The 13,469-nt window shown below is 36.1% G+C and overlaps 1 protein-coding gene across 4 annotated transcripts in view; it reads right to left on the bottom strand.

Moving 5' to 3' along the window:
- Positions 1-13,469, bottom strand: part of obe (activating signal cointegrator 1 complex subunit obelus) — a 596,544-nt gene that overhangs the window by 54,815 nt on the left and 528,260 nt on the right. For all 4 annotated transcript variants that reach the window (XM_090409638.1, XM_090409636.1, XM_090409637.1 and 1 more), the window contains one exon: positions 11,885-12,036. In XM_090409638.1, coding sequence (XP_090265764.1) covers positions 11,885-12,036 — 152 coding nt within the window. The remainder of the gene's footprint in view (positions 1-11,884; positions 12,037-13,469) is intronic.

Genomic DNA, 13,469 nt, shown 5'->3' with positions numbered 1-13,469 from the left:
AAAATTGGAGCAATGCACTGTTAAAGTTGAAGATTTAGATTATTATATAAACAGTCTATCACATCAACTGATAAGCTGATTTACTGCTTTTTTTTTTTTTTATCCCTCCTGATTTTTTAAAATTAAATAAATCTTGGTCTCCCCTTGCATGTTAGGTTCAACAGCTTGTCATGGAAAAACAACTTAGCTTCTTTAAAACCTAATTAACTGCTCTGATAGAGCAGTTAATCCTATCTGTGTAGATAAATCTTCCATTGTTTATTTTTCATGTATTTTAGAAAATTAAATATAATAAAGATAATGAAGAAATAAATAAACATTTTAAATTATTAATACTATATACTCAAAAGAAAGTGAAATTTAATTTTAGCTATTTCATCATTGGTTTTATCAAAATGCAAATGACAGCTCTAGTGGCAATTTTGCAAATGAAAAACAGCTATTGACACAAATAAATAAACTGGCATATGGGAATGTTAGGTCTCTTACTAACATAATAATCTAAAAAAATTTGAAACATGTTTATTGTGTTCTCTCATCTTCTGATTTACACATGTAAAACAATTATGTTTATAATTTTTCAAAGACCCAGTACTCCATTTTTAGTTTCATTTGTGCCATCTATTTTGTCACTGTGCTGGTGTAAGCACTATTCTGTTTAACAAATGGCAATATTGCTAGCATTTTAGTATACTATTGTTTATTTTTGGTGGCTTGGTGTGCCAGCAAGATTGTTGACCTTGTGGATTTGTTGCTATTTTTTTCTTTTATTATTATTGAGTTTTTTGAATCTTCCTAGAATGGAACACAAATGGCAGTACACATGAGGTCTACATGTCATGCAACATGAAAATCAAATGTTGTTAATGATGTAGACTTTTCGGAAATGGTTCAATGTTGTGAGTGCAAAATGTATGTGTGGCATAATGTGAAAGATGTGTTTGTGTGAGAGGCTGAACAGGAGACAAGAGAAAGTATGGATTTGTAGAAACTGCAATATTTTGTTAGACTATGAGCTAAGGAATGCGAAACAGACTGAAAGAATAAGTGAAAGAAATGGAAATAGAATGAAAGTTAGTGAGACCAAGAGAGTGAAAGAGCACAAGAATGGAGAAATGAAAGTGAAAGGAAGTAGGAATGAGGAAATGGTCACCACCTCTTGTTCCACCTCATAGAACAAGAGCTATGGGAGCAACAGAGAGTGATATTGCCAGAATGCAACTTTGAAGAAAGAGTTATTCAAAATGAAATGAGGAATATGTGGAGTGATATTAGATATTTAGTGGAAACAAATGAAAGAGTGCAAAAGAATAGAAAAATGAAAGAAAAAAGAGATGACAAATAATTCAAGAATAACAGTGTATGGAGATTCCATTGTTAGACGATTGGTTAATGAGAGAGTCCATAAGGTCTGCTATCCAGGAGGGAGAATGATATCTCTCATTCTGCTGCACATTTTTTCCTGTTTCCTCATTTCTACTTCCTTTTGCTTCCATATCACTTACTTTTGTTTCTTCATTCTTGCAATCTTTCACTCTCTCAGAGGAGGAAATGAGCAAGATAATTATTGGCAACTGTGAGAAAGATTTAGGCAGAGATAAGGAGAATGTAAGGGCAGTTATCAGGAGGTAATTGAAAAGAGTGAAATATAACAGTACAGTGGGACAGGTTGTCAGCAGGTTACCGAGGTATGACAATAATGAGATAGAGAAGCAGAATCATGAATGGTATGCTGGCAGAGCTATGTGAGAAGAAGGAAGTGGAGTTTGTAGATGTATGGTATATATCTGAGGGAAGAATGGAATTACAGATTGCATTTGAATAGCTTGGAGCATGAACTAGAGAAACCCTTGCTAAATGGATATGCAGTGTGAGATGCAAGCAAGAGATCAGGAGAGTTGTACAGAAGGGACTAAAGAGAGAATGGGAATGCAAGAGGAACAGGGAATGGGGGAGACAGGTGGACAGGGCATAGGGAGAGTGTGGATGTTGGAAGTAGTAGTTAATGTATGTATGTATGGGGATGAGTAGCATAGCAATGGACTGGATTGGAATACGAGTGCAATAGTTGAGAGTGAGTAGATACATGAGGTAAGTGGTGATAAAGGTGATTGGGCAAGGGCAGGTGTGTTGGGGGAAATCGCAACCAATGGCTGGCTAGGACTAGTTATACACATAAAGTGAACTGCCATGATTATTTACAAATGTCAGGAATAACAGAAATAAGGGAGATGACATTGTTTCACTGATTGAGTTTATTCAATCCAAAATTGCTGGAATAAGTGAAACATAGGTGAATGAAGATGATATCTGAACAAGAACAGAAATGTTGAAAGTGCTTTTCCACTTGGTTATACTATAAATTAAAGATGACAAGAAATTATATCCTTTATCCAAGTATAAGCAAACAAAGTTTGCACATGAAGTAACTTCATGACTGGGCTACTTGTATATATAGGCTAATGACTTCACAGCAGTTGCCTTAGTATCCCATAATGCAAAGCACCCTTACAGACATGTATAATGCTATGCATTATGGGAAGGATCACTATCCAGACTGGTTTCAACCTTCATTGAGGACACCTTTCAACTACTTGTATACGAAAATATGACTTCTGCATTACTTCAACCTTGGTATCACTTCTGGATCTGGCTCCCACTGATGAGACCTCAATCAAGGGTCAAAACCAGTCTGGTTTTGACCCTTGATTGAGTCTGGGTAGCAGTCCTTCTCATAATGCATAGCATTATACATGTCTGTAAGGATATGTGTTTTGCATTATGGGATACTGAGGCGATTGATCTGAAGTCATTAGTCTCTATATACAAGTAGTCCAGTCGTGAAGTTACTTCACGCACCAACTTTGTTTGCTTATACTTGAATAAAGGATAAAACAAAGAATATAATTTCTTGGCATCTTTAATTTAGAGAATAGAAATGAAAGGGTAGTGTTTTTCATGAGGATAGAAAGGACAAGAAGGGAGTAATAGAGGTTGATAGGAAGAGAGATTATGTTGCTATAGGCCATGGAATGTGGAGGGAGGTGATGAAGAAATGTATAAGCATAAGCAGCAGTTTGGGTTAGTGAACAAGACAAGGGTGATTCTAATTAGGGATGCGCCAAATGTGTTCTCCTTCAGTAGTTGGCCACTTTGGCATGTTTTTCAGATATTTGACTTGGGCTGAATCAGTAGAAAGATTCAGTCAGAGGAAGCAGAAAATTCCTGTTAATGCATCGTGAAAAACACAACCAATCAGGAAAAGCTTTCCCTTATCTTGTGCGGCCACTCAAATAGATGGGCTTCCATGGCTAATAAGTAAACTTATTACACAGTAGAATTTCTTAGAAAATTTCTTTTGGCACTAGATTCCTTGGCTTATTCCTTGAAAGAATTTTTTTTTTTTTCCAGAAGTCAAAAATATTTATTAAGGATGGGCCAAATATTAGGTTTCACTTCAGTATTGTGTTTTGCAAATATCTGGCTTTAGCCAAATAAGTAGAGAGATCAGTATTTGGCCCCAACAAAGCAGAAAATCTGCTTTGAAATATCACATGCATCAGAACAGACATAATGAATCTGGAAAAAAAGCTTACCCTTATCTTGTGTGACGGCATAACCAATCGTATTGTTTGCTATTGGTGTTTATTTTAGCATTCTCCATTATGAAGCCTTTAAATACTAAAAATGAATGTACAGTTTTGGCCATGAATAATAAAACAAGCAATTTGGAACTTATGATTTATGTGAAGGTTGAAAATTTGTAATATATGCAAATACAACTTCTATGATTAATCATGTTTATTCAAAGACTAGCAATGTATTTCTAAAACAAAATAGTGAAACTAAAATATCAAGCCAGAATGCAGAAACAAGTAGGCAGTTAGAAATGAAAATAAATTCACCAAAACAACAAACATTATTTGACATTATAGAAAAATCTAAAAAATGGGATGTAGATGACAAATGTGCAAAAACTTTGCATTATGCCATAGCAGAAACGGTTGCATTAGATAATATGCCATACGTAACTGTTAAAAATTAAAAATTTACTAGGCTAATGAGCAAACTTGGTCCACCATACAGCATGCTTGCTTGGAAAAAAATATTTTACAGAAAAAATAATTCCAGATATTTATGCCTGATTAGTTGTAATTATTAAAAAAAAAAGAAGATTACAGATGCTAAATATATTTCTCTTACATCAGATATATGGAACTGCCAGTATACAATCAAAAGTATCATTAGCTTCACAGGGCTGCCTTGATAATACAAGCTTTCAATATAACCATATAGTTTTGAATTGTCAACATTTTCCTGGAAGTCATACAAGTGATATGATTAAAGAAAAGTTTTTCTGCTATGTTATAAATGTGGGACAGACATATTTCACAAATTCATGTAATATTTGGGAACAATGGGGCTAATACTGGGTGTAATGATGCTGAAATTGCAAGCGTTTTATGTTTTATTCACACGTTGCAATTAGCAATAATGGACTCTATTAATAGCAAGCAGCATGTAGGAAAATGGTGGGACATTTTAACCATTCTGCTGTATGCTCAAAACTAAAAGACATTTTAACTGAATTCAATAACAGCTATATTAAATTAGTTCATCATGTACTTACTCACTGGAACTCTACTTTTTTATATGCCACAATGAGTATAAGAACAAGAACAAGCTAAATATCTATGCAACTGACATAAATAGTTTAAAGCTCAAATCAGTGGTCTTTAATGGAACCCCTTCTCAAGGAAATTACCAAAACCACGTGTTCAAATTTTGCTGTAATTTAGGAAGTGTTGCCAATTATTGTGACTCTGCAAATGTATATATCTAAAGATGATAATACTTTCTTCGGATTAGGAACAACAAAAAAATTCTCTGTGAAGAAATTAGCAGATTTGATACTTTATTCTAAAATAAATATTATATTATTTCAACAACATTAGATCCAAGATTTAAGCTAGGATTCTTCATGTCAGAAATAATGGATTATGTTAAAAGTATTCTAATTAATAAGAAATCTAATTCGGAAGTATCAAGTGATGAAAAAGTCGATAGGATTTTGCAAAGACATTTGACTGAATACCATGTGGAACTCTGTTATGCAAATTAGAACACTGGATTCACTGGTTACGTGAAGAAGAGGGGGTGGGTAAGGACAGCTCTCAAAAAGTGGTATATGGAGGAGCAGAATTGAGGCAAAAACAGGTGACTAGTGGTGTGCCGCAAGGTTCAGTACTGGGACCATTGCTGTTTAATTTGTACAAAATGATGTAGGAAATAACCTGATGTGGAGAGCTTGCAAAATGATTTAAATAGGCTGTCAATATGGGCAAAAGATAATGGTTATCAGTTTAATGTCAAGAAATGTAAAATTATGCATTTTGGAATAAACAGATTGCAAGCCGTATATCACATTGAAGGCACTGTACTCCAGGAAACAAATGAAGCTGAAGATTTAGAGACCAACTTCCTTATTTCTATTTGCTAAGATAGCCCATAAGATTACTTGGTTATTGAAGAACACATTAACAAATAGAAATAAGGAAGTTGTTATTCCTACATCTGGATAACTGTGCTCAAGTCTGGTCCCCTGGGAATGAGTAAGTGGTGGAGAGGATTCAGAGGCAAGTGATTAAGATGCATATATTTATAAATTTAGGGACACAAAATACGTGTTGAAATGATTATTTTACTTATTATTAATAAAATAACAATTGATGACGTTTTGAACCCTGTAATGAGGTCATCATCAGAAAAATACATGTGTATATAAAAACAAGCTACATGCTCTTGCACTTTACAAAGGTAAATTGATTCTATGTTGTTAATTGATCTTTTACTTAGCCTGACCCCTAGTGGTAAAAAAAAACAAAAAAAAAACACTTCAAGTCTTCTTGTACTGAAATTTTTCTTTGGCTTGTTCTGGTTGCTATAATAGTTGCAGATGGGTCCTCCACATTCTTGGAATGGTTAGACCATTATTTTTGTTCAGATTAGGATTGTGTTCGAGCATTTCACATGCTTCTTTAAATTTCCTGTCGAACCCTGGTTTTGGTGCGGTGTAGGGACTTGGTACCTTTCCAATCAATTCTGTGGTATGTCTGGAGTGAATGGTCTGAAAGGCCGGTTTTTCCAAAATGGAGGTTTTTAATGTGTCATTTGTGTTTGTCCTTCCTAATTGGGATGGTTCACCCTGTTTCCCCTGTATGGTAGGTTACATGTGCACTGTATTTTGTAAACCCCTGGGTGGGCTAGGTGTGGAAGAGGATCTTTGGAAGAACTGAGTAGGTGTCTTAATTTTGTTGGGGGTTTAAAGGTGGTTTTGATGTTGTATTTGTGTAGTGTTCTGTCTATTTTTCCGAAATGCCTCTACCATAAGGAATGGCAATGGCATTCTTGAAATCTTTTTTGTTTTTAGTGGTGTCTCTGTGGAGGACCTTGTGAATAGTTTTTTTTACTGTATCCATTTTTTTATAAATGTACGGTTGATGATCTCATATTCCTGGTTTAGAGCTTGCTCATTTGAACAAATAGTTTGAGCTCTGTGTTTAAGGGTGCTTATGACCCCTAATTTTTGTGTTGAGTGGTGGTAAGAATTTTTGTACTGGCCTGCGTGTGTGTGTCGGTTTGCAGTAGACTGAGAAGGAGAGACAGCCTGAGGGAAGACGTATGTGTGTATGTGTGTGTGTCTAGATAAGGAAGAGAGTTGTTTTTTTCCATTTCAATGAATTGGATACATTTGTGTTGTTTGTTCAGGTGGCTAAGGAATGTATTTAGTGCTTCACAGCCGTGGGGCCAAATGGCAAAAATATCATCAACGTATCTGAGCCAAATTTTGGACTTTAGGCCCGCTGACTCTAGAGTTCGTTGCTCAAAGTGTTCCATATAAAAGTTAGCTATTGGGGGGTGGGGGGGGAGTGGTGAGCCCATGGCTGTACCTTCTTTTTGTAGGTAACAATTGTTTTTGCCACATGAAATATCTGGAGCAGAGTACATGGGCAAAGAGGGTCGTGATGTCGTGTGGAAATAAGTTCTATAGGAGCACATAGTATTATTGATCGAGACATTGGTGAAAAGGGCAGTTATGTCAAAGCTGACTAATAAATCTTGGTCACTGAGTGTAATGTTTTTAATTTTGCTTATGAAATGTATATTTTTTCTGCAGGAAGGGGTATGAGCTACCAATTCCTTGAGTGTGGCCACTAATTTTTTTGGCTAAGTGGTAATTCGGGCTGTCGATTCCTTCAACAATCGGACGTAGTGGCATGTTTGTTTTGTGTATTTTTGGCAGGCCGTAAATTCTGGACGTGCGGGCATAATGAATATTAGTTTTTTGGTAGTTTCTTCTGGCCATGTGTTAACAGATTTAATTAATTCAGTTGTTTTCTTTTTGATGTGTTTTGTGGGGTTATAGTTTACCATTTGGTAGGTGTTGTGGTCCAATACAAAATGGTTCATTTTTTCTATGTAGGGTGTCCGATCTAAAACAACAGTAGCATTCCCTTTATCGGCTTTTGTGATTATAATGTCATTATTTTTTTAGGGATTTGACGGCCAGTTTTTCCATTTTGTTTAGGTTGCTGCTTAGTTTTTTATTTGAGTTTAGTATGCACGATGTTTCCATACGTATTTTGTCAGCTAGAGTGGCAGGGAGGGATCTTAGACCTCTCTTAATATGATAAATGATATCCAATTTGTTTACTGACCTTGGTGCAATGGCGTATTTTAGGCCTTTTTTCAGTAGCGAGAGTTCACCTTGGGTGAGGTTGCAGTTTGATTTGTTAATAACCAGGCCATGGTCCGTTGGTGGTTGGTTGCTCCTAACTTCGGTTATGGGTGATTGGCTGCTCCTTGTGATGTCGGTTTGTGATTGACTACTCCTTTGGTTATGGTGTCCTGATTGTCCTGCGCTTTCTTGCTGTTTTAGTGCTTGGAACTTCTTTATTAAATTTTCCTTGTTTTTGAGTAATAGGTGCTTGGCCATGTCATCTGTGATCTTGTCTAAAATATCCCAAATTTCAGAATTAATGTAGCTGGATAGCCTAGTTTTAGTTGTAATACTTTGGCTTGGGCAGATGCTAAGTTTTTTCGTGCCTTGCAGATTTGTTCCCTTACCAACGCTTTTCCCAACCGGGCATAAATACGGAGCACTTTAGCTGATGTAAAATTCTTTTAGTTTAATGCAGTTGGGGATTAAGTTGCTGTCGCTACATCATTTCAGAAAGGTTAGTCGATTAATTAACAAGGAAACGTGTATCTTTAGCTTACCATAGAGGCTGCACTGCTTGTGGGTCAAATCTCCATGGATTATGATGACACTTTCTTTTAAGGTTACACAGTGATCAGCATTCATATTTACGAATTTAGGGACACAAAACACGTGTGTTGAAATTATTATTTTCTTATTATTAATAAAATATCAATTGACGCTTTGACCCCTATTGAGGTTATCATCAGAAAAATACATGTGTATATGAAAACAAGCTACATGCTCTTGCTCTCTACAAAGATAAATTGAATCTACATTGTTAATTGATCTTTTACTTAGCCTGACCTCTAGTGGTTATATAAAAAAATAAACCTGCTAAAGTCCTCTCGTACTAAGCTTTTCTTCAGGTCTTGTACAGTTCAGGTTGCTATTGAATGATTAATTAAAAAAAAAAAAAAACACTTCGCCAAGTCTTCTTGTATTGAGATTTTTCTTTCTTAACCACTAGATGATGATCTCAATCCAGGGGTCAAAACGTCAATTGTTATTTTATTAATAATAAGTAAAATAATCATTTCAACATGTGTGTTTTGTGTCCCTAAATTCGTAAATATGAATGCTGATCACCGTGTAAACTTAAAAGAAAGAGTGACTAAGACAGTGTGTGCGTGTGTGTGGCCTGTGGAATGTTCCCTCTGAGGATAGATTGAAGATGTGTGGATTGTTGAAGTTGGTTGATAGGAGAAAAAGAGATGTGATAGAAACATTTAAGTTGCTTAAAGGGTTTTATAGGATAGATGCAGGGAAAATGTTTCAGCACTTGGCTAGAGGGGCCAGAACAAGGGGGTCATCCCTGGAAGTTGAATAATAAATTTAGTTTAATCCTTTATCCAAGTGTAAGCAAACAAAGTTTGCACCTAAAAATATCTTCAGGACTGAGGTAAGGTGGTGCAACACCAGGCAACTCCAAGCAAAGGTGGACCAAGCTCTCATCACTCCTTGTCTCAGTATATCCCATAATGCAAAGCACATCTCCTTGCGGACATGTATACTGCTATGCATTAAGGGAAGGGCCACTACCCAGACCTGTTTCGACCTTTATTGAGGTCTTGTCAGTGGGAGTTAGACCAAAACGTGGAGATACTAAGGCAGAAGCAATAGGAAAGGTCATATTTACCTATACAAGTTGCTAATAGGTGTACCACCTTATTACTGAATTACTCTGGATTTAGAGAAAGATGATGGAAGTTTATCTTGCACTTGGTTAGACTATAATAAATTTAGTTTAATCCTTTATCCAAGTGTAAGCAAACTTTGTTTGCTTAGACACAAGGAGATGTGCTTTGCATTATGGGAGATACTGAGACAAGGAGTGATGAGAGCTTGGTCCACCTTTGTTCAGAGTTGCCTGGTGTTGCACCACCTTACCTCAATCCTGAAGATATTTTCAGATGCAAATACATCTTTACACTTGTAAAGATGTATTTGACCTTTATTCAAGTGTAAGCAAACTATGTTTGCTTAGACACAAGGAGATGTGCTTTGCATTATGGGAGATACTGAGACAAGGAGTGATGAGAGCTTGGTCCACCTTTGCTCGGAGTTGCCTGGTGTTGCACCATCTTACCTCAATCCTGAAGATATTTTCAGATGCAAATACATCTTTACATCTCGGATAAAGGATTAAACTAAATTTATTAAAGTCTAAACAAGTGCAAAATAAACTTCCAACACCTTTCTCTACATCCAGAGTAATTCAATAATAAGGTGGTACATCTGTTGGCAACTTGCATAGGCAATGACCTCTCTTATTGCTTCTGCCTTAGTAACTCCACATTTGGGTCTGCCTCCCACTGATGAGACCTCAATCCAGGTCTACCTACTCACTGATGAGGGGTTTTCTTGGATATATGAGAGGCTCTGCTTGGAGCAGGTTTTTGCTTGTCTCTGAGTAGGGCCACCGCTGAGATTATGGCTCTGTCTGGTGGTGGGATGAGCCTGCCACTGGGTAGAGCCAACGTTGCGAAGTTCTTGGTGATGGGGTGAGCCTGTCACTGAGTGGAACAATGCTGAGTTGGGCGATCTTTTGGGATTCTCTAATTTTTAGAGAGGTCTTTACTTAAATACACCTCAATAAAGGTCGAAATCTAATGCATAGGATACATGTCTGCAAGGAGATGTGCTTTGCATTATGGGAGATACTGAGACAAGGAGTGATGAGAGCTTGGTCCACCTTTGCTAGGAGTTGCCTGGTGTTGCACTACCTTACCTCAGTCCTGAAGATATTTACAGGTGCAAACTTTGTTTGCTTACACTTGGATAAAGGATTAAACTAAATTTATTATAGTCTAACCAAGTGCAAAATGAAGTTAAATAAAGGTGTGGTTAGTAGGGGTGTGAGGACTAGATTTTTTGCATGGAGAGTTGTGAGTGAGTGGAATGGGTAGCCAGAGTCCGTTGCGAGTGCTTTGTCTGTTAAAGTATTCAAGGAGAGGTATGATAGGTTGTGTGGATAGATTGGGTCTCCCGCGATTTCTTCGGACTTCATGGAAGTGGCCATATAATAATAATAATTACTTGGATGTTGAAGAACACAATGACAAGTAAAGATAGCGAGGTTGTTATCGTCTTTATAAGGCTATGATTCAGCCATACGTTGACTACTGTGCACAGATTTGGTCACTTGCATTTCTGGGGGGGGGGGAATCGGGAGGTGGTGGCAAGGATTTAGAGATGGGTAACCAAACTGGTGACAGGTCTGTGAAATGTTCCCTATGAGGGTAGACTGAAGGTTTGTGGGTTGCAGAGTTTAGCTAACAGGCAGAAGAGAGGGGATATGATAGAAACTAATAAGTTACTAAAGGGATTCTATAAGATTGACAAAAATTAAATTTTTCAATACATGGAGAGTAGGGGATAAACAAGAGGTCAGACTTGGAAGTTATCTAAGCGTATGGTTAGTAAGGGTGTGTGGACTAGGTTCAAGGACTAGGCGATGTGGTGGCAAGGATTTAGAGATGGGTAACCAAACTGGTGACAGGTCTGTGAAATGTTCCCTATGAGGGTAGACTGAAGGTTTGTGGGTTGCAGAGTTTAGCTAACAGGCAGAAGAGAGGGGATATGATAGAAACTAATAAGTTACTAAAGGGATTCTATAAGATTGACAAAAATTAAATTTTTCAATACATGGAGAGTAGGGGATAAACAAGAGGTCAGACTTGGAAGTTATCTAAGCGTATGGTTAGTAAGGGTGTGTGGACTAGGTTCATTACTTGGAAAGTGGTGAACAAATGGAATGGATTGCCAGAGATGGTTGTGAGAGCCCCCAACAGTGAATAAGTTTAAGGAGATATATCATAGGCATTGCGTTAATGGATAGTATGGGTCTCCTGCGATGAGTCTTTTGTCTCCATGGAGTACCTATATAAATAATAATCTGTTCTTATTAAAAAAATAGCAAAAAATATAATAATAGGAATAAGCTTAAAACAATAAAAGCATGCTACATCAAAACATATAACTGCTTCTATTGTTGATAAATATATTTTACAACATTAAAGAATATAACTATCCATTCTTTTTCTATGAAAATATAATTTTTATAGCAGAAAATCTTTTTTACAATTTTGTAATAAATTTTAAAATTAGAAGTTTTCAACTAACCTGAAACAATAGAGGTTTAAAGGTTCTACATAAGGCAGTGTAAGTAAAGTGTGATCATTATACCACCTTGCTTGTAGTACCATTTGCAGTAAATTAATAACTCTGAGTGTAGTTGCCAACCATCCCTGATCAGCAGACACGTCAATCATTGCCTAGATTCAGAAATAAAGATTGCAGTTAGTTCTGCATCTAAAAGATCTAATGGTTTCTGCAAATTATTTTTATTATAGATTATATTTAATTAAAATAATATTAAGTCTACTATTTCATGCATTCCCCATTTTTTATTAATTTTTCAGCAACCATACAAAGATTTTTGTGTATCCTTTCCTTCATGCTTACACAGTGAGCATTCTCACACATCGTCATATTCTGGTGTAGGTTCACTGCTTACCATTAAGGGGTGTATCACAAATTCCAAATAACATAACACAATTAAGATTTCACGAACAGTTTCTAATTAAGAACTTTCTTCCACACTGGTCTATTTATCTGTCAGTTTCTGATTTGATCAACTCTAGTCTCAACCTACTCAGGTCTCGTCTCATAACTGCATCAACGAACCTATAACTTGGTCTTTCCCCTGTCATCCATTCTCTTTTAGTGACCATATCATCTTAAATGATCTCTTACATATTTCTGAATATTAAGAAAATGAAATACGTAACAGAAACTGTGAGTTTTTTTTTTTCATGACTTAGGAAATAAGAAGCATATACTTTTATTTGGGAGAATTTGACATTTAATTAACTGAAAAAAAAAAAAAAAATATATATATATATATATATATATATAGTGAACTACAGATAACATGTCAATATTGTTGCTGTAGAAGGGGAAGGAAGCAATGAGAGCAAAAGCAAGGGAGATGCTATGAATATGAGAAAGTGCAAGTCATCCTATTCAAAGATGGGAATTTAGCAAATAGATGGGAAGTTGAATCATGTTTTGATTGTTGTCATAGTAGTATCAGCCAATAAATAGCTTAGGGCTGAACTTATGTTCTGGTTTTCTCTTCAAAATCATTAATCTTCACCAGGACATACTTTTAAAATAATCAGTTAATGACATTACCACCTTCATGGATTTAAGTCTTCTGGTGGAAGGGGTTGTCATAAAAGCAATAATATTTTGCTTTGAGTATCTCAAAGCCCAGAAGTGCAAGAGCTAAAAGCACAACGAATTTCAAACGAAACCAACTGCAGGCCTCATTGGCTGAGTAGTTAGTGTACCTGCTCTCCAATCAACAGGGCGAGGTTCAAATCCAGCTGTGTGATGGATGTTTGTGATTATCTTTAGATGGGAGATGAATTTCATCAACCAGTGTGAGATCACTGCTCTGCTTATTGGAGGCCCGGAGTGGCTTGAAGTTCTATGTTTGGTCTCTAGAGCAGGGTATCCAGACTATCTAGAAATAAATAAAAAATTACAAAGAAATATATAAAATTGATAAAAATGGAAAAAAAAATCCTTAGCCTACCACAGTATAAATGTACTGTAGTTTTACTATTAACCTTTCGTGGGTGGGATAAAATTATATATAAATAACTGTGCTTAACAATGACTATGTTTCATTATTATTATT

Source organism: Typopeltis vanoorti, chromosome 19 (genome assembly GCF_054136105.1).
Source record: "Typopeltis vanoorti isolate ZY-2024b chromosome 19, IOZ_Tvanoo_1.0, whole genome shotgun sequence".
In the NCBI taxonomy this organism is placed as follows: Eukaryota; Metazoa; Arthropoda; class Arachnida; order Uropygi; family Thelyphonidae; genus Typopeltis; species Typopeltis vanoorti.
This window is presented reverse-complemented; position numbering and strand designations above follow the sequence as displayed.